Source organism: Pan troglodytes, chromosome 21 (assembly GCF_028858775.2).
Source record: "Pan troglodytes isolate AG18354 chromosome 21, NHGRI_mPanTro3-v2.0_pri, whole genome shotgun sequence".
Classification (NCBI taxonomy): Eukaryota; Metazoa; Chordata; class Mammalia; order Primates; family Hominidae; genus Pan; species Pan troglodytes.
This window is the reverse complement of record NC_072419.2, coordinates 31,200,198-31,223,351: the sequence shown is the minus strand read 5'-3', so window position 1 is coordinate 31,223,351 and position 23,154 is coordinate 31,200,198. Positions and strand designations below refer to the sequence as shown.

Genomic DNA, 23,154 nt, shown 5'->3' with positions numbered 1-23,154 from the left:
CGTAGCTGCCCAGGACAGCCAGATGCTGCGCCCTGGAAGGGTGAGAGAGCTGCTAGGTGACGGGGTAGATGTTGGTCAGTAGGAGATGGAAGCCAGTGGATGACTGCTTCTTGTTCTATGTAGGCTGACGTCATATTCATATTGCAAGCCACAGCGACCCTCAGGCTCCCTGAAGAAGTCCCACAGGACCAGGCCCGGCAGCAGGTCCAGCTATGCATCCCTTGGTTTTGGGTTTTGGCCCCTCTCCTTCCCTGCCTCGCTTTCCTTCCCTGGCAGCTCTGCTTCCTTGAGGTCTTATTTCCCAGGACAGTGCAGGCACAAATGCTTTCATCTCAGGCTCTGCTTTGTAGGGAATCGAAATTAATACCAATCCCAGTTCAAACTCAGGACTGCTTGATGGAGAGCATGAACTGAGGCCAATATGCCATCCCCACCCCGCCCCACTCCCTGGCAACGATGCATCCGCTTCAGAAGCATTGGTCCCAGTGGCCCTGGTCAGGGGATCCCAGGACTGAAAGCCCTGGGCACCTCATTCACTAGCCTGCCCCTTGTCTCCTGTCCCCTGCCCCTGTCTCCTCTCCCCTGTCCCCTGCTCCCTGCCCCCGTCTCCTGACTCTGCCCCCTATGTCCCACTCCCTGTCTTCTGTCCCCTCCCCATCCCCTGCTCCTGCCCCTGTTCCCTGTCCTTTGTCCCTTGCCCCGCCCTCCACCTCTGGGCAGCACTGCACTTCAAGACTCGGGAGGAGAGCAGCCCCCCACCTCCTGAGAGCCCCAGTGCTGCTGCAAAATTACCTGCGCAGCAGATTTTCTTTCTAAAAGTCTTTTAATATCTTTTTTTAAATCCCAGCTTTAAATACAGTATATCAAAAGAAGAATTTCTGTATAATTTTTTCCTGGAGAGAATGAATCACCACTAATCATTTAGCACATATTTCTTTACAACCATTCTCTTCTTAATAGCATATGTGTGTGTGAGTGTGTGTGCATACATGAAATATAAGGTGACATGACATTTTGCAGCCTCAGTGTTCCTTCACTGCTAGTGTCAGACAGCTTTCTAGAGGCAAACATGCACATATAGCTCTGCGGGACGGTCTGCCAGTGGATGGATGCACCGTGATTCATTTATAACTTGTTTAAAATCATGACTAGACCTTGGCCATGTCTTTCTTCACTCTCAGGTACTACTATGCTGCTTTCTGGAAACATGGCCCAAATCCAGAAGTCCTTATGGAGTGTGCAGTAGGAGATCCAGGGGCCTGGGCACATGCTGGCTCCTTGGTGTCTCCTGTGCTTGGCTGCTGTGGCAGGCTGGCATCTGTTACCCCTCCTTGAGGCGATTCTGTGGGGAGAGCACGTTTGTGCAGGCCTACTCCCACTATCTGCACAGGCCAGGGATGTAATACCAGGCATTTCTAGTTCAGCTCTTGCACACTTGCCTTTTTGCTGTTACTGACAATGGAGGACTCTAAGGTGACCCAGAGAAAAAGCCTCAGCTGCCTTTGGATTAAGAGATGTGAAAGAACAAGGACGAACGGAGCCACTGAAGAGCAGTGAACTGCCACCTCCTCTCATGTTATAATTGAGCATAATCACATCCTAGCTTACACCCAGGGCTTCCCACAGGCTACAAGCCCAAGCAAAGATATTCTTGGAGAAACACAGATTGTTTTAGTCACTATGGCTGCATAACAAACTACCCCAAACTTCAATGCTTTGCAAAATCATATGTACTGCTCTCTTGGTGTGTGGGTTGGAGACATGGGCCGAGCACCGTGTGAGGGCTTGTCTTAGCTCCAGGACACCCGGGGCTGCAGCAGGAAGGCTTGACCAGCTGGGCACTGTGGGCATCCGAGGCTCCCTGTGCTCTCTTCATATGGCCTCCTGCATGGCAATGTCCCTCGTGGTAGCCCTGGGCTCCAGGAGGCACGGGACCCAGGAGAGAAGCAACTTGGTTCCAGAAGCCACATAGTGTGACTTCCCTGGATCTATTGGTTGGAGTGGTTTCCAAGGTCCACTTAGATTCAGAGGACATAGACACCCCTCAAACAGAGGCAGGTCAACATCATATCATGAGAGGAACACAGGGGATAGATGACATATTTTGGTGTCATTGTCTTTAGAAATTCATTGTCCAGGCCACCACTTTAGGAAGGTGATATCGAGGGTGATGCAAGCTACATGCACAGGGACAAGTTACTGTCCCAGGAGAGCCAGTGGGAACTGAACATGCTGAGACTGGGGAGGGTCCCAGGGAGGACGGTTCCCCAGGAAGCTGGCCAGCCCACAAATGCAGGGTGTCGTGGAAGGTCCTTGGCCCACCCAGGCCTTGTCAATATCCAGGGGTGGACTGGGACAGCAGGAGGTTCTGGGCATTGGATGAAATGGATTTTGGCAACAGATAGCGGCCATGCTGCTGTGGGTTACTCAGATCATTCAGACCAGGAACCCAGCCAACAGCAGGGGACAAAGAAATCAGGGAGGTGGGCAGCGCTGCCAGTGTCCAAGCTAAGGGCCTGGATACCAGCCTTGGTCGTACAGCTGGGCCCAGACAAGGGCTAAGATTTCCCTTAACCAGGGGAGCTCCCCTGTACCAAGGACCCCAGGCCTCCAGCAGTGAGTATGCTTCCAGGTCTGACTTGCTGGGGGCTGTGTGCCTTCTTAGCCGTTCTGTCTGGGAGGTGTGGACTCTGATAAGGGCTGGGCTCTGAAGGGGGTTGTTCCTCACCCTCAGCCTGCAAGGAAGGTGAAAATCAGGAATTTGGGGGAACAAACAGGAAGGAGCGGCATGTGTGGACCCCATCTGAGCAGCAGGCACTCACACCCACTTGACTCTGGGCTGCTCTCCCCAGTCCTCTGTGCTCATGAAATGGGGATGGGAGGTCCTGCAATGTCTTCAGGAAATGGAAGAGAAGGCGGCTAGAGCAGGCCCAACAGCAGAGCTGGGGCTCCTGGTGGGTGTGGAGGGAGGTTTTATGTGGCTGAGGCTCAGAGCAGGATGGACCTCTGCGGAGAGAAGCCACAGGTGGGGCCTAGAGGAAGGAAGGGCTACACCATGCCCGTTATGGGGAGTGAGTTCCCCCACCCCCAGCAAGGGGCTCCTCTCCATGGGGTCTGCTGCTCGCCCTGGGGCTGACCTGCTGGTCTCTGCACCCACTGTCTCCACAAAGAACTGCCCTGCTGAAGCTATGGGGGGAGTTCTCAGGTGGGACCCCACTGCGGAGTCAGGGGTGTTTGCAGGAGGGCTCCTATCCTCTTCCTCCAAGCCACCTTCTTGTCCCCAGTCCCTGGGCTCCACCTGGGTCCCCGCACATCCAGGCTCACTGTGGTCATCTGTGGGATGCCTCTGGGGCTTGGGTTTTGTTCCAGCTTCCAGGATGTCACATGTCCTTGGAAGACTCAAAGTGACTCTATTTTTGTACAACATTAGACAATTTTGGTTCAAACAAAACAATGACTATTGTTCATGATGATGTCAAAGAGGGAGGGCGGAGTCCGAACCAGCCCAGCAATGATGGTTTATTTTGTGAATAAAGCAGATGGATGATGCGCTTGAGGCTGCTGATGGCTCACTTAGAAGGCTGGGGACAGTAGAGGGAAATGCGTCAATGCAAGTGAGGTTCTGAGAGGTTGGAGAGCAGAGCCAGAATCATTATGCTGCAGGACCCGCTCCAGCACCCAGCAGGCCTGCCCAAGGCATAGCCAAGGGTACTTAGAGGCTGGAGAGAGGCATGTGTGTGTCAGGTCCCTGCCTGGAAAAGGAAGATATTTGGACTCTTAATTAATGCAAATATTCCTTAATCATTCCCACATGGAGCTCCTGATGAGGTTGCCATGGCCACAGGCTCCGATGAGCCCAGAGCCCTCATCCCTGCACGTCCATCCTCTGCACCCACATCTGATTCAGGCAGTGAGTGCTGGGAGCACTGGGCTCCTGTAGCTGCCACTGAGAGTCACCTGGGCCCCTCTGCCTCCTGCAACATCCCAAGAGTCACCTGGGGTTTCCTTGGTTAGGGATGGGTGATGGCAGGCTGTCATGGCAGTAAATGGTCTGCTGGGTTTTACAGCTGCTCCTGCAGCAACACCAACAGGGATAGGCAGGGCCAAACCTATTCCATCACCAGGTAGGGGAAAAAACTGAGATTCACAGAGGAACAATGACTCACACAGCTCATTTACGACTTGTCAGTCCTCATACCTGGCAAGGGTGCTAACGATACTGGGCAGCACTGGGCTAGGACTCAGGATCCCAGCAACCTGGGAAGGAGGTGCAGGCATCATCTCCACTTTTTGGAGGAGAGAAACTCAGAGATGGTGAGTATCTTGCCTCAGGTCACAGGGCAATTGAGTGGCTGAACTGGGATTTCAGGGCTGTCACAGCTCATGCTTGGGAGTAGAGGCAGGAGCAGGGCTGGCTTACATTTCCTGCCTGTGCCCCAGGATTAAGAAGTTGCTGATCCCCACCCCTCTGCCCTGTGGTGTTGCCGAAGGCCATGGCACTGGGCTAGGAAGGGAGAAAACGGTTGAGAGGCGGCTTGCGGGAATCACACTGTGCTGCGTGCACTGGTGCAGTTGCATTGCACCTGCAGTTAGCAAGTTCAAAACCACAGGCAACAGGTGCCCTGCTGCAGGTGGAAGATCCACACAGAAGTGAATCTTTCTGGCTTGCGTCACTACAGAGGGACTGCAGCAGAGCCAGCCCAGATGTGTGGTGTCTGCAGCAGCATCTGTGGATGTGGCCAGGGCATGTGGGGGTGTGGTGAGTGCCTGATGCTCCCAGGAGGAGCACAACAGCCGGGCCTGGGTCTTGTAGTTAACGTCAATTGCCCTGCTGTTCTGGTTCTCCTAGTTAAAGCAAGGCAAGATCATCTGGGTTTTCCTGAATCTTTTTCAGAGTTTTTCACCACTAGGCTAAGTCATGCTGTTGACCCTAATCACATTAGATGATTAAGGCTTACACATGGTCAGACACTTATTCTGGGGAGTTAGATCTCCCAAGCATGGGCCTGTTGCTTTGCTTCAATGCTGAAAGGTTCTGGGCAGAAGGAAGGTTCTGTCTTAAGGGAGAGCCGTGATCTCGGGGCTTCCTTCCTTTCCCAAGTGTGTGCTTTTAGTTGAACTTGACTAGGTCAAGATTCTTCTGTCCCGAATCCCCTTGCTTTGTTCAGACACATCTCCCTGATGCTGCTTGCCTTGGAAGAGGTTCTGCAGATGACATGATCTGTCTCCTTTGGGTTAATGCTGGCTCCTATAGCAAAAGGACCCCATAATGTCCAAAGTCACAAGTATGAAGTTTATTGCTTATTCCCTGAAGAGTTGAAAATGCGAGGTCCTGGCTGGCAGGTAGCTGTCCTCCCTCTTCCGATCCCTTCCAGGAATTCTCCCACCTTGTGGCTCCTCTGTTCTCTAGGGCCTCAGTGTCTACATCTGGATCCAGCCTGCAGAAGGGGGAAGTGTGCTCCCTGGCTTACATCCTATTGGCTAGAACTCACCTGGCTGCAGGGGAGGCTGCTGTCCGATCTGCTGGGTGTTCAGGAAGAAGAGAAGAAAATGCTGATGGGTGTGCCTGATGGTGACAAGCTTGTTCTCAGCTCCTCTTTTCTTCTTAGACCATTATGGCCCTCACAATGCCACTTTTTTGATGGGGAACCGTGAATCTCAGGAGCTTCCCAAGCAGCAGAGTGGGATTTGAATACAGACCTGGATATAAATTGTCCTTTTTCCAGAACACAGCAGCTTGCAGTGGCTGGGCCACTTGTCCACATGGGGACAGGACCGTCCACTTACTCAGCCTCCAATCTTTCGTAGGACTGAAAGTCTGAATCATCCAAATTAAAAAAAAAAAAAAAGGCCGGGGGTGGTGGCTCACACCTGTAATCCCAGCACTTTGGGAGGCCGAGGCGGGTGGATCACGAGGTTAGGAGATTGAGACCATCCTGGCTAACACGGTGAAACCCTGTCTCTAATAAAAAAATACAAAAAATTAGCTGGGCATGATGGCGGGTGCCTGTGGTCCCAGCTACTCGGGAGGCTGAGGCAGGAGAATGGCGTGAACCCAGGAGGCAGAGCTTGCAGTGAGCGGAGATCACGCCACTGCACTCCAGCCTGGGCGACTGAGCGAGACTCCATCTCAAAAAACAAAATAAAATAATAAAATAAAATAAAAAATCCAGTTTATTTTTTAGTAGCTAGGGAACTCAAATTAAACAAACCAAGATGGCCCTAGGTGGCCCATCAGGAATTGGTAGGAAGGACCTGAGAGTAGGTTGTCATATGTGCCTGAAGAGTTGATCCTTCTGGTGCTGGAAGCCCATGGACATGGCTTCTTCCCTGAATCTTCGGTTGCCTCTGAGGAATGTTTCAGTGAAGCCACAAGGCCGTGTTCAGCCACGGCAAGGCACACCAGCACCTCGTCCTCTCCGTTCACATTCCCAGCCTGTCTCAGCTCATGCCCCCAAGGGACATCCCTCTGCCCCTTAGTGCACCCTCCGCCTCCAGCCCATGCCCACTCCACTGGGCCACAAGACTCCGATCCCTGAACGTGGTATTGATCACATCATCCCCAGCCATTAAAGCCACTTCCCAAGGCCGCTTCACCTTCTTGGGGTCAAACTCAAAGTACTTAATTTGCCATTTAAGGCCCCCAAAGTCCAGCTCCAATTCCCCCTTCTTGCCACTGCTATGTCTACCACTTCTCTGCTGGGTCCATTCCATTGTTCCCTGTTCCTGGCAAGTGACCCACCTAACTCACCCGCCTCCTGCTAACTAGCTGGTTCCACATCCTCCTCTGCTTTTCCATGAAGCCTGCCCCATCCATCCCTCCTGGAAGCATTTCCTGGTTCCTTCTCAGGGCCTAGCACATCGTCTGCCCTCTCAGGGCCCTTGTCACTTTTTTCAGCTGACAGTGACTTTGGACAATCTCTTTCCCATGCAGTTCTTGGTTTTATGAACATCTGGGTCCCACCACATGGCTACCTACCTGCTCAGCAAATGCCAGAAGCACCAGCCTCCAAGGAGGAGCATCAAATTAATAAGGTTTTCATAAACCCACATGCCAGGGCCCTGGTTCCAGCCTGGGGATATTCAGGAGAGGATATGGGGTTAAGGTTATGGCTGAGCATGGAGGGCTGGTGGTGCTTAGGGATGGGATGGACATGTCCCCAGCCTCCAGTCTCTGACCACCTCCTCTTCCCATCCTGCTCTGGGCACACGTACAGACTGCCTGTGGTTGGTGGACCTGCCCATGCTTCAGGGGCTGCTCAGAGCTCCTCTGAAATGCTTTCCCATGAAACATTCCACTGTGCAGCTCTTAGGGCAACTACCTCTTTATGCCTAGATAGCCACTCATGTTTGCTTCATCATATATATTACACAATCCATATTTAATCATGCCACACAAGTGCACACACACATCCCTTTCCATTGCTCCTCTCTTCCTCTCTGGTGGAATCTACCTAACACAGCACCTGGGACAGGGCAGCCACTCAGTCACATTTGTTCAATGAATCACTGTAAGAGTGAATGAGTGAAGGAATGAATGAAGGTACTTGCCAAGCATCCATGTGTTGTATTATCCAACCAAGACTCAGCAATCCCTGATGTATTCGACCTGTCATTAGCTTTACATGCACTAGATTTTCCTCTGCGTGGCTCCAATAGAATCTGGGGGAAAATACGACATTGGCCACAGAGTGTCATCTGAACTAAATTATGCCCCAGCCAGCAGGACACTGTTTCTGATTGTGTCAACTCTCAGCCCTGCAGCAGGCAGCGGCCCAGATGCTGATTGCAGAACTGGACCAAACCAGTTGTGCAAGCAATTTTTATGGAAACCAAAAAAAGTAGAAACAGAAGGTAAGAAAAGTAAACAAGACAGTGAAGGGAGAGACAGAAAATCCTTGAGCAAGTGCTGGAACTAATGAAGTTTGCTCTGCCGTGGAGCTGCCAGGGAGGGAAACTGAGTGGCTCAGATGAAGCCTCCAGGGACTCGGGAAGCAGCAGCCTGTCCGGAGCCGGCGCCGGCGAGGTCACAGCAGGGGTGGCACAGGAAGGAAAGGGAGACACAGCTCAGGGACAGCATGGACTTCTAGCCGTCTCTCCAAAGGAAGCCTGGATGGGAATCAAAAAGAAAATTATCTTCTGAAATGCTTCATTTCTTTGAATTTATGGCAGCAATAACTCCTTGGGCTATAACTACTCCGGCCCACAGACTCAGCTGGGAGAGGCTGAGCACTAAAACTTGGGAGGTATGCTGGGGTGAGGGCAGAACAGTCACTTCCCTGGGGACAGCCAGAGCCTGCACATCTAGCTTGTGTCCCTGGGGCCAGGATCCCGTAGCTAGGGACTTGGAAGTCCTTTCTTCTGGCAGTTACCAAACCTGTTAGCTCGTTAGAATCACCTTGCGATGTAAAAAAATAGATTCCTGGACCCCAACCCTGGAGATGCAGATTCCTAAGTTCTGCATTTTCTAATGGGTTCTGCAGACCTAGCAGTCCAAGTGTGCATGCTCAGGGCCATGGACTATACTGCAGGTGATGGAGAAGCTCAGGCCATCACCAGGTGCCGCAAAGTCACCCCAGAAAGGGCAGGAATCATCTGACTGTGTCCTGCCGACCCGCCTTCCAGTCAGTGTCTTGGCAACACCCCCTCTGCCTGGATTTCAGCCCAGGCCTTCCCTGCTTCTCCCTAGCAAAAGTCTGCCAAACTGGGGCCTCCTCCCAGGCTCTCTGGGCCCACCCACCCTAGAGGCTGCAACCACTGCTGCCCTCTTGGCTGCCCTCCTGGAGCCCCACTCTCCTTGTTCTACTTCCTATGTCCCTCCAGATCCCAGGGAATGGCCGAGTTCTGGCCATGCTCCCACCAAGGGCCCAGGCCACTTCGTCCAGCCCCACCTGGCCATGGTGTGTCCTGATCACACCTGCCCTCACAGGGCAGTGTAAGCCATTTGTGGTCTGTGCTGGAATGTCCCTATCCAACCCCCTGGGTACAAATCCATGGGTCTTTTCTGTGCCACGAGGTTTGGGGTACTCCCAAGAGGCCTCTCTCCTGCCACACTGGCCAACTACCTTATTCAGCCATGGCCTTTCCCAACCCAGGGAGGGTCTGGAGGCAGCAGGCTGGGGCCTCCGCACTTAGATTTCTGATATTTTTGTCGTTTTCATCCAAGGATTTGACCTTCCATCCACTCTGGAGCTCTGACTTCAGGCCCAGAGCCTCTGCCACCAGCTCCTTATGTGTTTCCCCAGGAGTGGAACCTGTGGAACTGGGCGGTGGGTGCTCAGGGTGCCCCCCACACCACACAGGTACGCACTGCAGGCGCTCATGGCAGGTGCATGGGGCAGCGAGGGAGGCGAGTCCCCAGCTCTGTCCCCTCATGTCCCTCTTTGCTGACATCTGGACTTCTCATCTCCTGTGTCCTCAGCTCTCTCTGGCCCTTCCGGACTCCAGGCCTGGTTCTGACTCTCTGGCGTCTGTGGCCTGCTTTCTGGCTGTGCCCCTGTTGCTTGGGTGGAAAGCCACCTCAGAGAATCTGGACCCAGGAGTGGTTCCAGCGAGAACCATGGGAACAAAGTTCAGTGTTTTCCAACCCGGTCTGCTGATCACTCCCATCACAGCCCGTGGGGACCCACCCCCAAACCTACTGAATTCAGAATGGCTGTGGTCGGGGTAAGGAACAAGCTTTTTAAAAAATACACATTTTATTCTGCAATAGTTTTAGAGTCACAAAAAATCTGCAAAGATAATGTGAATGTTCCCATATGCCCCTCACCCAGTTTGCTTCCTCTAATAGTATCCTACAGTATCAAGGTTCATTGGTAAAAAATAAGAAAGCAACATTGGCTCATTACAATTAATTAACTCTAGACTTCATCAGATTTCACCTGTTTTTCCATTAGCATTCTTTTTCTTTTCCAGAATCCAGTCCAGAGACCCAAGAATTATATTTTAAACAAGCACCCTGGGTTGTTCTCAGGCTCACTAGAGTTTGAGAAGCTTGATCCATTTACAAGTCACAATTTAAAGATGAAGTTAAAGCTCAGAGAGGCCCAGGGACATGCCAAGTTCCCTTAATTAGAGGATGTGCTGGGGACTTGGGGCCTGCCAGTCACGGCACTGTCACCAGTCCCACATGAAGCTCTGACCCTGGCTCCGCTTTGCACCCTCCAGCCATGAGGTGAGGGACGGGGGCCACAGCAGTAGCTCAGTCTTCGAGAGTAAGCGGTCAGTGGTGTTGCAGTCTCAGGCCAACGCACCTGCAACGCTGGCCCTGGTGGGCTCTGTGCTGTCTCCACAGTGAACTACACAGCATGGAGTTACTGCCATCGAGGAACACCATCCTTCCCTGCTTCTCTGAGCCTGCACTTGTGATCTGAACCTGTACCCAGGCCCCAGCAGGCTGCCAGAGCAAGTCGATGGGGCCCTGCCGACATGGAGCTCTGCATCACTGGCCGCTTCCTCAGCCCTGGCTGGCGCCGCACCATGCCCTCTTTTCACCCTGCAGTCCTGCATTCCCCATGCCAAGGGCCCACCTCGCTGCAGTTTTAAGACGACCCAGGCTGGTGTGCAAAGGGAAGAGGAGGCCCTCCTCCCGACCCTGGGCTCATCCAAGCTGCAGGCTCCTTGCCTCATATAAACTATTCTCTCTTCTTCGGATGCGTTTTTCCACCTTCCCGTCTACACCTGCGCTGTCCCATACTTTGCCCACTGGCAGGATGTGGCTGTTTAAATAAAACATTCTGTTTCACAGGTGCACCAGCCACATTTCAAGTGCTCAATAGCAAGGTGTGGCTGGTGGCTGCTGTGGTGCACGGGCAGGAGCAGAATATCACATGGTGGCAGAAGCCTCTGATGGAGCAGATACTCTAGTCTGAAGACATCCATCAGCACATGATGAACAAGGCTACAGGGAGGAGAGGGGAACCAGGTTCAGGGGCACGTTGTGGGTGGGTCTGCTGGATTCACACCAGCTAGACTCTGAGCTCCACGGTGGCAGCCAGCTCAACTCCTGCAGAACCAGCTCAGAGAGCTCCATCCCACCTGAGCGTCTCCTCTCAGCACAAGCTGGCGGTTGTGGAGCAAGGCTGTGCTCTCTACACACAGGAGACCTGGGCACCTGTCGAAGTTTCCTAGAGGGCTACTGGCAGGAAGAGAATGGGCCAGTTCCTAGCCAAGGCATAGGGTGGGGCTTGGTTACTTGGAAACCTCAGGGAGGTAGAAGACAGAGATGGCCTGGAGCAAGCAGCAGCCCACACCTGCTGGAAAAGTTTAGCCTGTGAAGATGGATTTTCCACAAACACGGAAATTGGCAATTTCCCCTTAGGATTATATGTGAGGGAAGTAATCTATTTGAATAATGCTGAGAAATGAAAGACATTCCCGTTTCTCGTTGTACCCCTTTCCTCCTTTCTAATGGAACAAGGCAATCTTGGAAAGTGCAGAGGGATGAGACACAGGCAAGAAAAATGCCTTCATCCACTTGCCTTGATAGGGAAGGGCTCTATGTATGTATAAGGAGAAAATTTCTGTGATTTATTTACTATTTTAAAGTGCAAAGGCTGGGCGCGGTGGCTCACGCCTGTAATCCCAGAACTTTGGGAGGCCGAGGTGGGTGGATCACGAGGTCAGGAGATCGAGACCATCCTGGCTAACACTGTGAAACCCCGTCTCTACTAAAAATACTAAAAGATTAGCCAGGCGTAGTGGCAGGCGCCTGTAGTCCCAGCTACTCGGGAGGCTGAGGCAGGAAAATGGCATGAACCCAGGGGGCGGAGCTTGCAGTGAGCGGAGGTCACCCCACTACACTCCAGCCTGGGCAACAGAGCGAGACTCCGTCTCAAAATAAAGAAATAAAGAAATAAAGAAATAAAAGTGCAAAATCTGTAGATATGCATAGGAAACATCGGAGCTTGCCTGTGCACAGCCGTTCATGGATGTTGTCTTTGAGAGTGAGGTTGTGAGGAATTTTCACATTCTCTAAATTATAGAATGTTAAAAATAGCAAGCATGCATTGTCCAAATACATAAAATGAAAAAAAAAAAGAGGAATTGCAGCATACGAGGGATGGAACCACTCAGTCTTCATTAGATAGTCAGGGTTTGGACTCAGCGATTTTTGGTTTCTCCAGGTGCCTTAAGAACCTACATCTAAACAGCTTATTAGTCTCAATTCTATTTGTAGATTTAAATATTTTTTTTGGAGATGAGAAAAAAATGGCAGATAAGAGGCATGAAGAACTTGTACTTCCCGCTCAGACAGAGAGAGCAGCCTGTGGAGAATCACATCATGAACTTTTGCTCCAAGAACTGCTGCAGGAACATACCAGGAAAGACGAGAGAATCCACAGACCCTTTGAAGGAGGTGAATTGCTACTGCAGGCTCCATGGAACAGCTTGCTTTCTCAGTGGGGAGGCAGCTAGCTTGGGGCAAGTTTTCAGCCCTGCTCATCAGCCACCTGGGACAACTTGGTGCTGTTGTTGGGGACATGGTGGGAGTGAGACCAGCCTTTTGAGCTGTGGGCTGTGTGGAAGCTGGTTGAGGACAACAACACAATAATAGTGGGGGACTTCAATACTCCGCTGACAGCACCAGACAGGTCATCAAGACAGAAAGTCAACAAAGAATGGACTTAAACCATACCCTAGAACAAACGGATTTAACAGATATTTACAGATCATTCTACCCAACAATAGCAGAATATCCATTCTATTCAAAAGCACATGGAACATTCTCCAAGATAGACCATATGATAGGCCATAAAACAAGTCTCAACAAATTCAAGAAAACTGAAATTATATCAAGCACTCTCTCAGACCACAGTGGAATAAAATTGGAAATCAACTCCAAAAGGAACACTCAAAACCATGCAAATACATGGAAATTAAATAACCTGCTTCTGTACGATTGTTGGCTCAACAATAAAATCAAGTTGAAAATTTAAAAATTCTTTGAACTGAATGATAACAGTGACAAAACCTACCAAAATCTCCGGGATACAGCAAATTCATTGCTAAGAGGAAAGTTCATAGCCTTAAATGCTTACATCAAAAAGTCTGAAAGAGCACAAACAACCAATCTAAGGTAACACCTCAGGAAACTAGATAAACAAGAACAAACCAAATCCAAACCCAATGGAAGAAAAGGAATAACAAAGATCAGAGCAGAACTGAATGAAATTGAATCAAAAAATGCAAAAGACAAATGAAACAAAAAGCTGGTTCTTTGAAATAGATAAATAAAATTGACAGACCATTAGTGAGATTAACTAAGAAAAGAAGAGAGAAGATGCAAATAAGCTCATTTAGAAATGAAATGGGAGATATTACAACTGATACTATAGAAATACAAAAGATCATTCAAGTCTACTATGAACACCTTGACACGCACAAACTAGAAAAAGTAGAGGAGATGAATAAATTCCTGGAAATATACAACCCTTCTAGATTAAACCAGGAAGAAACAGAAACTCTGAACAGACCAATAACAAGCAGCGAGATTAAAATGTTCATTAGAAAATTGCCAGGAACAACAAAAAATCCACAACCATGTGGATTCACAGCTGAATTCTATCAGCCATTCAAAGAAGAATTGGGGCTGTGCATGGTGGCTTACTCCTATAATCCCAGCACTTTGGGAGGCCCAGCCAGGCAGATCACCTGAGCTCAGCCTGGGAAACATGGTGAAACCCCACCTTTACAAAAAATACAAAAATTAGCTGGCATTGTGGCATGTGCCTGTGGTCCTAGCTACTTGGGAGGCTGCAGTGGAAGAATTGCTTGAGGCTGGGGGGTCAAGGCTAGAGTGAACTGAGATTGTGCCACTGTTCTCCAGCCTTGGTGACAGAGGGAGACTCTGTCTCAAAACAAAAACAAAAACAAATACAAAACAAGGAAGAGTTAGGAATTGGTACCAGTTTTATTGTCACTATTCCAAAAGATAGAGAAAGAGGAGCTCCTCCCTAAATCATTCTATGAAGCCAGTATCACCCTAATACCAAAGCCAGGGAAGGACATAACAAAAAAGGAAAACTAGAGACCAATATCCCTGATGAACACAGATGAAAAAATCCTCAACAAAATAATAGTGAACTGAATCCAACAGCATATCAAAAAGATAATCCACCATGATCAAGTGGTTTTTAAACCAGGGATGCAAGGATGGTTTTAACATATGCAAGTCAATAAATGTGATATGCCACATAAACAGAATTAAAAACAAATATCACATAATCATCTCAATAGATGCAGAAAAAGCATTTGACAAAATCCAACATCTTTTTATGATTAAGTCCCTCAGCAAAATTGGCATAGAAGGGGCATACCTTAAGGTAATAAAAGCCATCTATGACTAACCCACAGCCAACATTATACAGAATGGGGAAAAGTTGAAATCATTCCCCCTGAGAACTGGAACAAGAAAAGGATGCCCACTTTCACCACTTCTATTCAACATACTACTGGAAGTTCTAGGCACAGTAATCAGACAAGAAGAAAGAAGTAAAGGGCATCCAAATCAGTAAAGAGGAAGTCAGACTGTCACTGTTTGCAGTTGATAGGATCATACACCTTGAAAACCCTAAAGACTCATCCAAAAACCTCCTAGAACTGGTAAATAAATTAAGCAAAGTTTCAGGATACAAAATTAATGTACACAAATCAGTAGCACTGCTATACACAAACAGCTTCAAATCAAGAACTCAATTCCTTTTACAACAGCTGCAAAAAAAAAAAATCCTTAGGAATATACTTAACCAAGGACGTGAAAGACCTCTACAAGGAAAACTACAAAACACTGCTGAAAGAAATCATAGATTACACAAACAAATGGAAACACATCCTATGCTCATGGATGAGTAGAATCAATATTGTGAAAATGACCATGCTGCCAAAAGAAATCTACAGGTTTAATGCAATTCCCATCAGTTGGCACCATAATTCTTCATAGAACTAGAGCAAATAATCCTAAAATTCATATGGAACCAAAAAAGAGCCCCCATAGCCAAAGCAAGATTAAACAAAACCAACAAATCTGGAGGCATCACATTACCTGACTTCAAACTACACTGCAAGGCTATAGTCACCAAAACAGCATGGCACAGGTATAAAAACAGGCATATAGACCAATGGAACAGAATGGAGAACCCAGAAATAAAGCCTAATACCTACAGTCAACTGATCTCCGACAAAGCAAACGAAAGCATAAAGTGGGGAAAGGACACCCTAGTCAACAAATGGTGCTGGGATAATTGGCAAGCCACATGTAGGAGAATGAAACTGGTTCTTCATCTCTCACCTTATACAAAAACCAACTCAGGATGGATCAGAGACTTAAAACTATGGTCTGAAATCATAAAAATCCCAGAAGATAACATCTGAAAAATCCTTCTAGACATTGGCTTAGGCAAATACTTCATGACCAAGAATCCCAAAGCAAATGCAACAAAAACAAAGAAAAATGGTTGGGACTTAATTAAACTAAAAAGCTTCTACACAGCAAAAGAAATAACCAGCAGAGTAAACAGACAGCTCATAGAGTGGGAGAAAATCTTTGAAAACTATGCGCCCAACAAAAGATTAATATCCAGAATCTACAAGGAACTTAAACAAATCAGCAAAGAAAAAAAATATCCCGTCAAAAAGTGGGCTAAGGACATGAATAGACAATTCTTAAAAGAAGATATGCAAATGGCCTACAAGTATATGAAACAAGCTCAACATCACTGATTATCAGGGCAATGCAAATCAAAATCACAATGTGATACCACCTTACTCCTGCAAGAATGGCCATTATAAAGAAATCGATGTTGGCATGGATGTGGTGAAAAGGCAACACTTTTACACTGCTGGTGGGAATGTAAACGAGTACAACCACTATGGAAAACAATGTGGAGACTGCTTAAAGAACTAAAACTAGATCTACCATTTGATCCAGCAATCCCACCACTGGGTAATCTTCCCAGAGGAAAAGAAGTCATTATACAAAAAAGGATACTTGCCTACGCATGTTTACAGCAGCATAATTCGGAACTGCAAAAATTTAGAACAAGCCCAGATGCTCATCAATCAATGAGTGGATAAAGAAAATGTGGTATATACATATAATGGAATACTATTCAGCCATAAAAAGGAATGAAATAATGGGGTTCACAGCAACCTAGAGGGAGTTGGAGACCGTTATTCTAAGTGAATTAATTCAGGAATGGAAAACCAAACATCGTATGTTCTCACTCATAAGTGGGAGCTAAGCTATGAGAATGCAAAAGAATAAGAATGATACAATGGACTTGGCGGACTTGGGAGAAAGAGTGGGAGGGGTGTGAGGGATAAAAGACTACACATTGGGTACAGTGTACACTGCTCGAGTGATGGGTTCACCAAAATCCCAGAAATCACCACTAAAGAAACTATTCATGTAACCAAACACCACCTGTTCCCCAAAAACCTATTGAAATAAAAAAATAAAAAAATAATAAAAAATAAAGATTTCAGGGTTTGGTGTGAATTTCTCTGTGCAAAATGGCTGCTTTGCTGCAGACAGCTAGCAGCTTCTGGGACTCAGGAACTTCTGTTTCCTGGGAAATCATAAGTCTGGGCCTCATCTGGTATTTATCCGCTCCTGAGCCCCAGCTGTAGCGCAGCCTCAAGGCGCTGAGGGTCACTTGCTGTCTTAGCTTGGTGTTCTTGGAAGCAGACCTCAGACAAAGGCTGGGAAATAGTGGTCCCAGGAGGCACACGTGAGGAACTGGGAAGTGGCAAAGGGCAGGATGGGAGTCAATTAAAAAGGCATTAATAATCCCTCTCCTGGTATTCACCTAAAGGAAATGGAAACTTACGTTCCCGCAAAAACCTGCACACACTTGTTCATAGTAGCTTTATTCAAAGTTGCCCCAAACTTTGAATACACAGCCCAAATATCCTCCGCCTAGGGCATGGACACACCACTGCACCTGCCCTGTGCAACGCTACTTAGCAGTAAAAAGGGGTGAGCTGTTGATGCACCCAACAAGCTGGATGAGTTCCAAGGCTGCAGGCTGAGGGGAAGAAGCAGGCTCGAAGGCTGCATTCTGTGCAGCTCTATTCACGGGACACTCTGGAAACCCACACGGTAGGGGCAGAGGGCAGGGCAGTGCCACCGCTTACAGGTGGGGCAGGGGTTGACTGCATTGGGCATGTGGGGATTTGGGGAGTGACGAAGCTTCATATCTTGACTGTCAAGGTGGTTCCATTTCAGTGCATATTTATCAAAACTCTTAGAACTGTGCGCTAAAGAGAGTGAATTTTAGGCCCACAACAGATCAGCAGAAGCAGGCATTACCCTGGCTGCCTCCGTGAGGACTCCGAGCCAGGAGGCTGGAGCCTCAGGGAACCTGAGCCAAGGGACTTCACGTCTACAGTTGCCACAGTGTAAACTCTGATGTAGGGGCCCCACTGCCCACTGAGGGGAGCTGGCAGAGCGTGAAGAGACAGGAATGTCAGCAGGGTTTCAAGGTTGGATCTCACCAAGCCCCGGGGCAGGAATGTGAACAAAGATGGCCTAGGGCGCATTCACAGAGGCTTCCTAGTGGAGAGCAGGGGGAGGGAGGGGCCTGTGCTGCCCACCTGGCAGGCCCCAGGCAGGGACGCACGTGCCAGGGATTTATTTGGGAGGTGATCCCAGGAAGCACTGGTAGCGGAAGGGGAAGATGCCAGCAGAGGCTGCATGAAAGAGCCAGTGATAGACGTGGACAGCCGAGGCTCCATCCCATTAGGAAGCTGGTGACTACCCACGACTCCCAGCACCACTGGCTGAGGCTACTCCTGGTGGCAACTCCCTGGTCCTGTGCCTGCCCTGAGCCCTGCAGAGGTGAAGGGGAGCCCCTGAGGCATAGCCAAGGGCAGGACTCCTCATCCCCCCAGGAAACAGGAGCCTGAGGATCATGGGCTGGGCATTGACTGCCGCTACCATTGGTGCCAACACTGGCCACTTGCACTTGGAGAAATCTTGTTATCAGGAAATGGAAATTATTGAATGAATGTATTCTTTGGTTTTCTGGTTTTATCTCAGTAACGTCCACATGAAAAAGGAGCGGAAGATGCCATTTTGTGTCTCCACCATCATCCTCATGACCACAATTGCTCTTGAGGTCAAGCCGTCTCAGACAGAGTGGTCTGACCACCTGAGGAAGCCACACATGGCACGAATGCCAAGCAGGAGCCAGGCCCCAGCCAGTCCCGCTGACTCCCTTCCCATTTCTTCGTGGCACAATCAAATCAAACATGATGCTTCCCTCTGGGGACGGACGTGGCTGAGAAGTGCACTGGCTTCTGCTGCAGCTGCGATGAGCACACTTTTCTCTTTCTCAAAGATTAAAGGAAGAAGTTTGTTATAGCAATGTCACAAAGAAAAGTTCTTCCAAGGAGATTTTTCTTTTCAGTTAAAAAAAAACCCTGTTTTCTAAGGGAAGCTGGTGTTTCCAGTTCCCCTTTTTGGAGACTCTGAGATCCACACGTTGCTGACAGGCCAGCGTTCAAGGCCAATGGATGCAATGGCTGGGCTTCCTTTGCTGAACCTTTGAACCTGCTTCTTTTTAACCTTGCAGTTAAATTTTCAGATGCAGACAGCAGCCTCTGGTCTCTGCATTGTGCCTTTGTAAAAAGAGGAACACCCTGTCTGCTGAGAGGCGCCTCCATTTAGTCTCCCCGCACCTCAGTTTCCCTGCTTGTAAGTGTAAAAAATGGTGCCTCACCTGCCTGCTTCACAGAGTCATTTTTTTGAGAGGATCAAATTTAATCATATTTAAATATACGTGTATAACACTTATCCTGTTTCCCAAATAGCTAATGCTGAGCGAAATAATGCATAAAATACGAGGTCTGTTCTCAAAAAAAAAAAAAAAAATCCTAAAATACAGAGGGAGCTGCAGTTAAGTCCAGGACCATGATGCAGGACTGAATTAGAAGTCCTAAGGACACCCACGGAGGAGATTGCAGCCTTCCTGGAGAGCCCTGTGCTGAGCCGGAACCTGCATCCCCTCATTTACTCCTCAGAGCAGCTCTGTGCCTGGAGACTTGAAAGATGAAGGAAGCCAGGCCCAGAGATGCTAGTGAGTGGGGTGGCAGGGATCCCAGCCCACGTCCTCTAACCCTGGAGCCTGTGATTGGAGCAACGGCACAACACAGATGAAAGGACGTGGGCGTACGAGTCCTTGGGCACAGGGCTACACCTTCTTAATATTTTTAATCCCCAAGCCCAGCAGAGTGCCTGGCACACACTAAATCTTTGGCTTGACTTGTTAAAAGCATGAGCCACATCCTACATAGAAGCAATATGTATAAGGAGTACACAGTTTAAGAAAAATAGGAGGCACCTGTGCCCTCCTGGTCTCAGAAAGGGAACCTTGCCAGCATCCTGGACCCCTCCGCTGACTGCCACCCTGTCCCCTCCCTCCCTGCAGAAGAACCACTATCTTTGGTTTTAATTTTAATTTGTATAAGTTTAAAGGGTACAAATGCAATTTTGTTACATGCATATGTTGTATACTGGTGAAGTCTTGGCTTTTAGCGTATCTGTCACCTGAATGGTGTACATCGTACCAGTTAAGTAATTTCTCATCACCCTCCCCCATCTGCCCCCACCGTTCTGAGTCTCCAGTGTCTGTCACTGCACACTCTTTGTCCATGTGTACATACTATTTAGCCCCCACTTATAAGTGAGAATATGTGGTATTTGACTTTCTGTCTCAACTATTTCACTTAAGATAATGGCCACCAGTTCCATCCATGTTGCTGTAAAAGACATGACTTCATTCTTTTTTATGGCTGAGTAGTATTCCATTGTGTGTACACACCACATTTTCTTTATCTATTTATCCATCGATGGGCACTCAGGTTGACTCCATGTCTTTGCTATTGTCAACAGTGTGAGAGCAGGTGTCCTTTTGATACTATCATTTCTCTTAGTTTGGGTAGTTGCCCAGTTGTGGGATTGTTTTAGCTCTTTGGGAAATCTCCGTACTGCCTTCTGCAGAGAGAAGCCCTGCCTTGAATTGCATGTTACACTCCCCAGTGCTGCATCAGCTCTTGTTACCTGCTTATGCTTCATTACAGTCTAGCTTTTCTTCTTTTGAACCAGATCTAAATGGGTCACAGCACGCACCTTCTGCACCATCTGTGTTGGTGTTCTTTGCTCACATTGTGTTTTCAAGCTTCATGCCCTGGGCTCACCAGTGTTCAGCACCCAGATTCCCCTGGGCCGGACGATGACAGCGGGTTTGCCATGAGCACTATTGATGAAATGAATGGATGAAGACCACCACCGGCCTGGGCACAGAGGAAGGAGAGGAGTTCTGAGTTTGGAGGCAGCTTCATGAGGGGTCTGCATTTACCTGGGCCTTTGGGGACACACCTGCCTCTGATACACCTGTGAGGGTAGCTGGGAAATAGGGCAGAACAGTGTGTGCCTCACTGGAGAATCTGTAAGACCCAGGGTGGGAGGGAAGACTTGTGGCAAGAGGGGGTTTCTGGGGAGCCTAAATTAGGATTTCAGTTCCATGTGCAGACACTGCCCCCGACCGATGCCCTGAGGAGGCCCCAGACTCATGCCCTGAGGGAACAAGTCCAGGCCTTGAGCACCCCTTGAAGCCACACTTCCCCTCCTTGGAGCAGGAGGTTGAGGGCGTGGCCATGGCTTCTCCTGGGGCCTCTCTGCTTCACTCTGAGGTGCACACTGCTAAGGCCTGGAATGAGCTGAGTCTCTGAATGACCAGTACTTCTGCATAGACCCCTAACTGTGGTGATTCACAAAGGCCAGAGAGATACTTCACAGTTTCCTGGGTAAACCCCTAACTGTGGTAATTCACAAAGGCCAGAGAGGTACTTCACAGTTTCCTGGGTGGACCCCTGACTGTGGTAATTCACATAGTCCAGAGAGGTACTTCACAGTTTTCTGGGTAGACCTGGCACTGTGGTAATTCACAAAGGCCAGAGAGGTACTTCACAGTTTCCTGGGTAGACTCCACACTGTGGTAATTCACAAAGGCCAGGCCAGAGAGGTACTTCACAGTTTGCCTCCTGCTGTATGCTGACCTCCTTAGCCTTGTGCCTGTCCATGCCAAAACACAGGTCCACAGACACCAACTGGCAAGATCAGGACTGTGTCAGTCGAGCCAGGACATCGAGTACACCCCAGCAGCAGAGTCTCGGGGACGCAGCATCCTGGGCCCTGTATTCCAAACTCTGGGGTCTCTGATTATCCCATGGGATGGCTACTGCTTGAGGGCCCTGTGAGTGTCCGACAGCACAGGAGCCAGCATGCTGTTTCTGAAGTTAGGATGTCTCTGAGAGAGGGCTGGCCCTGAGGCTGGCTGGGTCAGTGTGATGGGCTTGTCCACAGGCTGAGGCAGGACTCTATTCTGCAGGACCTGTGGAAGCTTTGTATGCAGAATTTTTATAGCCATATGTGTAATTTTGTTATCGTGTGTGTGTGATCATGTGTGTGTGTGCCTGTATAAGAGAGGGACAGAGACAGAGAGAGAGAGATTGAGAGAGACAGGCACACACACAGAGACAGAGAGAGAGAGAGAAAATATGCCAGTGGGAAATATTCACTTCTGAGTCATTTATTGAAAAAAAAGGGTGAAAACCCCAAACCAGAGTAAAGTCAAGGAACAAATATCTGCTGTGCCAGCTGGGTGCAGGGATAGATCCACTGAAGAGTGGGAGAGGAGGTCAGAGCCACCTTCCTCATCACCCGGTTCAAGCAGAATAGATGAGTGGAGAGAGCCATGCAAAATCAGCGCCTAGAGAATGCGAGTGGCACCCGGGAAGATGCCTGCTGTACAGTGAGGAGGGTGTTAGGGTGTTGAGCATCCCCATGAGTCCAGCTTTCACAGGTAGGGGTACGGGGGTGTACCTCAGAGGTCACGGCAGCCTCCACATAGGGTAGCAGGCCGCTGATGTCATTGCCGTGGTCACTTCGTCTCTATCCTCCTCCGTCATTGCATTTAATATTCTCCCCTAATGTTTGCACATCAGAAGGAGAAGTGGGAGGCGCTCACCTTCAAGATGCCCTTTGTTCTCTGAGTGTCTCAGCTTGGCAGGATCACTTTCACCCTGGGCCGGCTTTTGTCTGTGAGCCACAGAGATAGCTGAAGGAGCCGCCTATGGAGCTCAAAATGGAAATCCCTTCCCTGCAGTCTTGGAACAAGCTCACTTCCTTTTGTAATCAGGGGGCTTGGAGGGTCCAAGTCCAATCTCTGAGAAATCAGGGCTGGAGGCAGGACCCTAGGCTGACTGTTACTGAACAGAGCTTGGGTCCACCAGTGCAGCAGAGCAAAGCCAAGGCTGACCTTGGGGCTGCGGCGAGAGAAAGTGAGGCATCGATTGCAGGGCAGCTCATGCTTTAGACCTGGCCTCAATGGCTTATAGGTAGGAGTTTTTAAAGTGAGGGAGGCAGAGGTCAAAGGCAAAGTCATAAATCAATAAGTGGAGGCTGTACATTGGCTTGACCTAAAAACGTGGAACATCTCCAAGTGGGGGCCCACAGGTCATAGATGGCTGGATTCAAAGATTTTTAAACTTGCAATTGTTTAAGGAGGCAAAGCCTTGTCTAAAAATTTTGTAGCCAGCAGAAAAGAATGCTGGGTTTAGCTGGTGGACGTGACCTCCTCTTGGCCCTCAGGAAGAAATTTAGAACCAAGAACAGTGGTCAGAGTCCAGTCCTCAGCTCCCCCTTGTCTGAGGTCTGTGTGCCAGTGAACCCATTAGATGGGGTTCCACATTTCTGAAAAACAACCCAAGGACATATGCTAAGATGTTATCTTTAGTTTCTGTAGGAAACCAAATATTCTCGTGACTCTAACTTCCGTGGCCACTGTTTTAAGCCACTATAACCTTCTGGCTTCTCAAGTTGCTCTTTTACTTCTCAGGGCTAGCTGGGTGCCTGGAAAGTCCCTTGAAGGAACTCAGAATTTTCCTTTATTTCCATGCTTGGGGGAAGGGGTAACTGGCAGGCCTGGCAGGCCCCAAGAGGGGTCCCTGCTCCATCGCAACCCCAGAACACGGGTGATCTCAAGCTACCCCAACATCCTGGATGCTGGCCCAGGCAGCCACTGTCATCATAAGATGATGGAAAGGGTCACTGAGACAACAGTCTCCATGATTGATAATCCAAGGACATCT

General features: G+C 49.1%; 1 protein-coding gene across 1 annotated transcript in view; it reads right to left on the bottom strand.

The window, feature by feature from the left end:
* Positions 1–721: 721 nt before the first annotated feature.
* Positions 722–23,154, bottom strand: part of SYNDIG1 (synapse differentiation inducing 1) — a 233,135-nt gene continuing 210,702 nt past the window's right edge. The window contains exon 4 of the mRNA XM_009436945.4: positions 722–8,109. Within this exon, the coding sequence (XP_009435220.1) occupies positions 8,068–8,109 (42 nt within the window). The 3' untranslated portion in view covers positions 722–8,067. The remainder of the gene's footprint in view (positions 8,110–23,154) is intronic.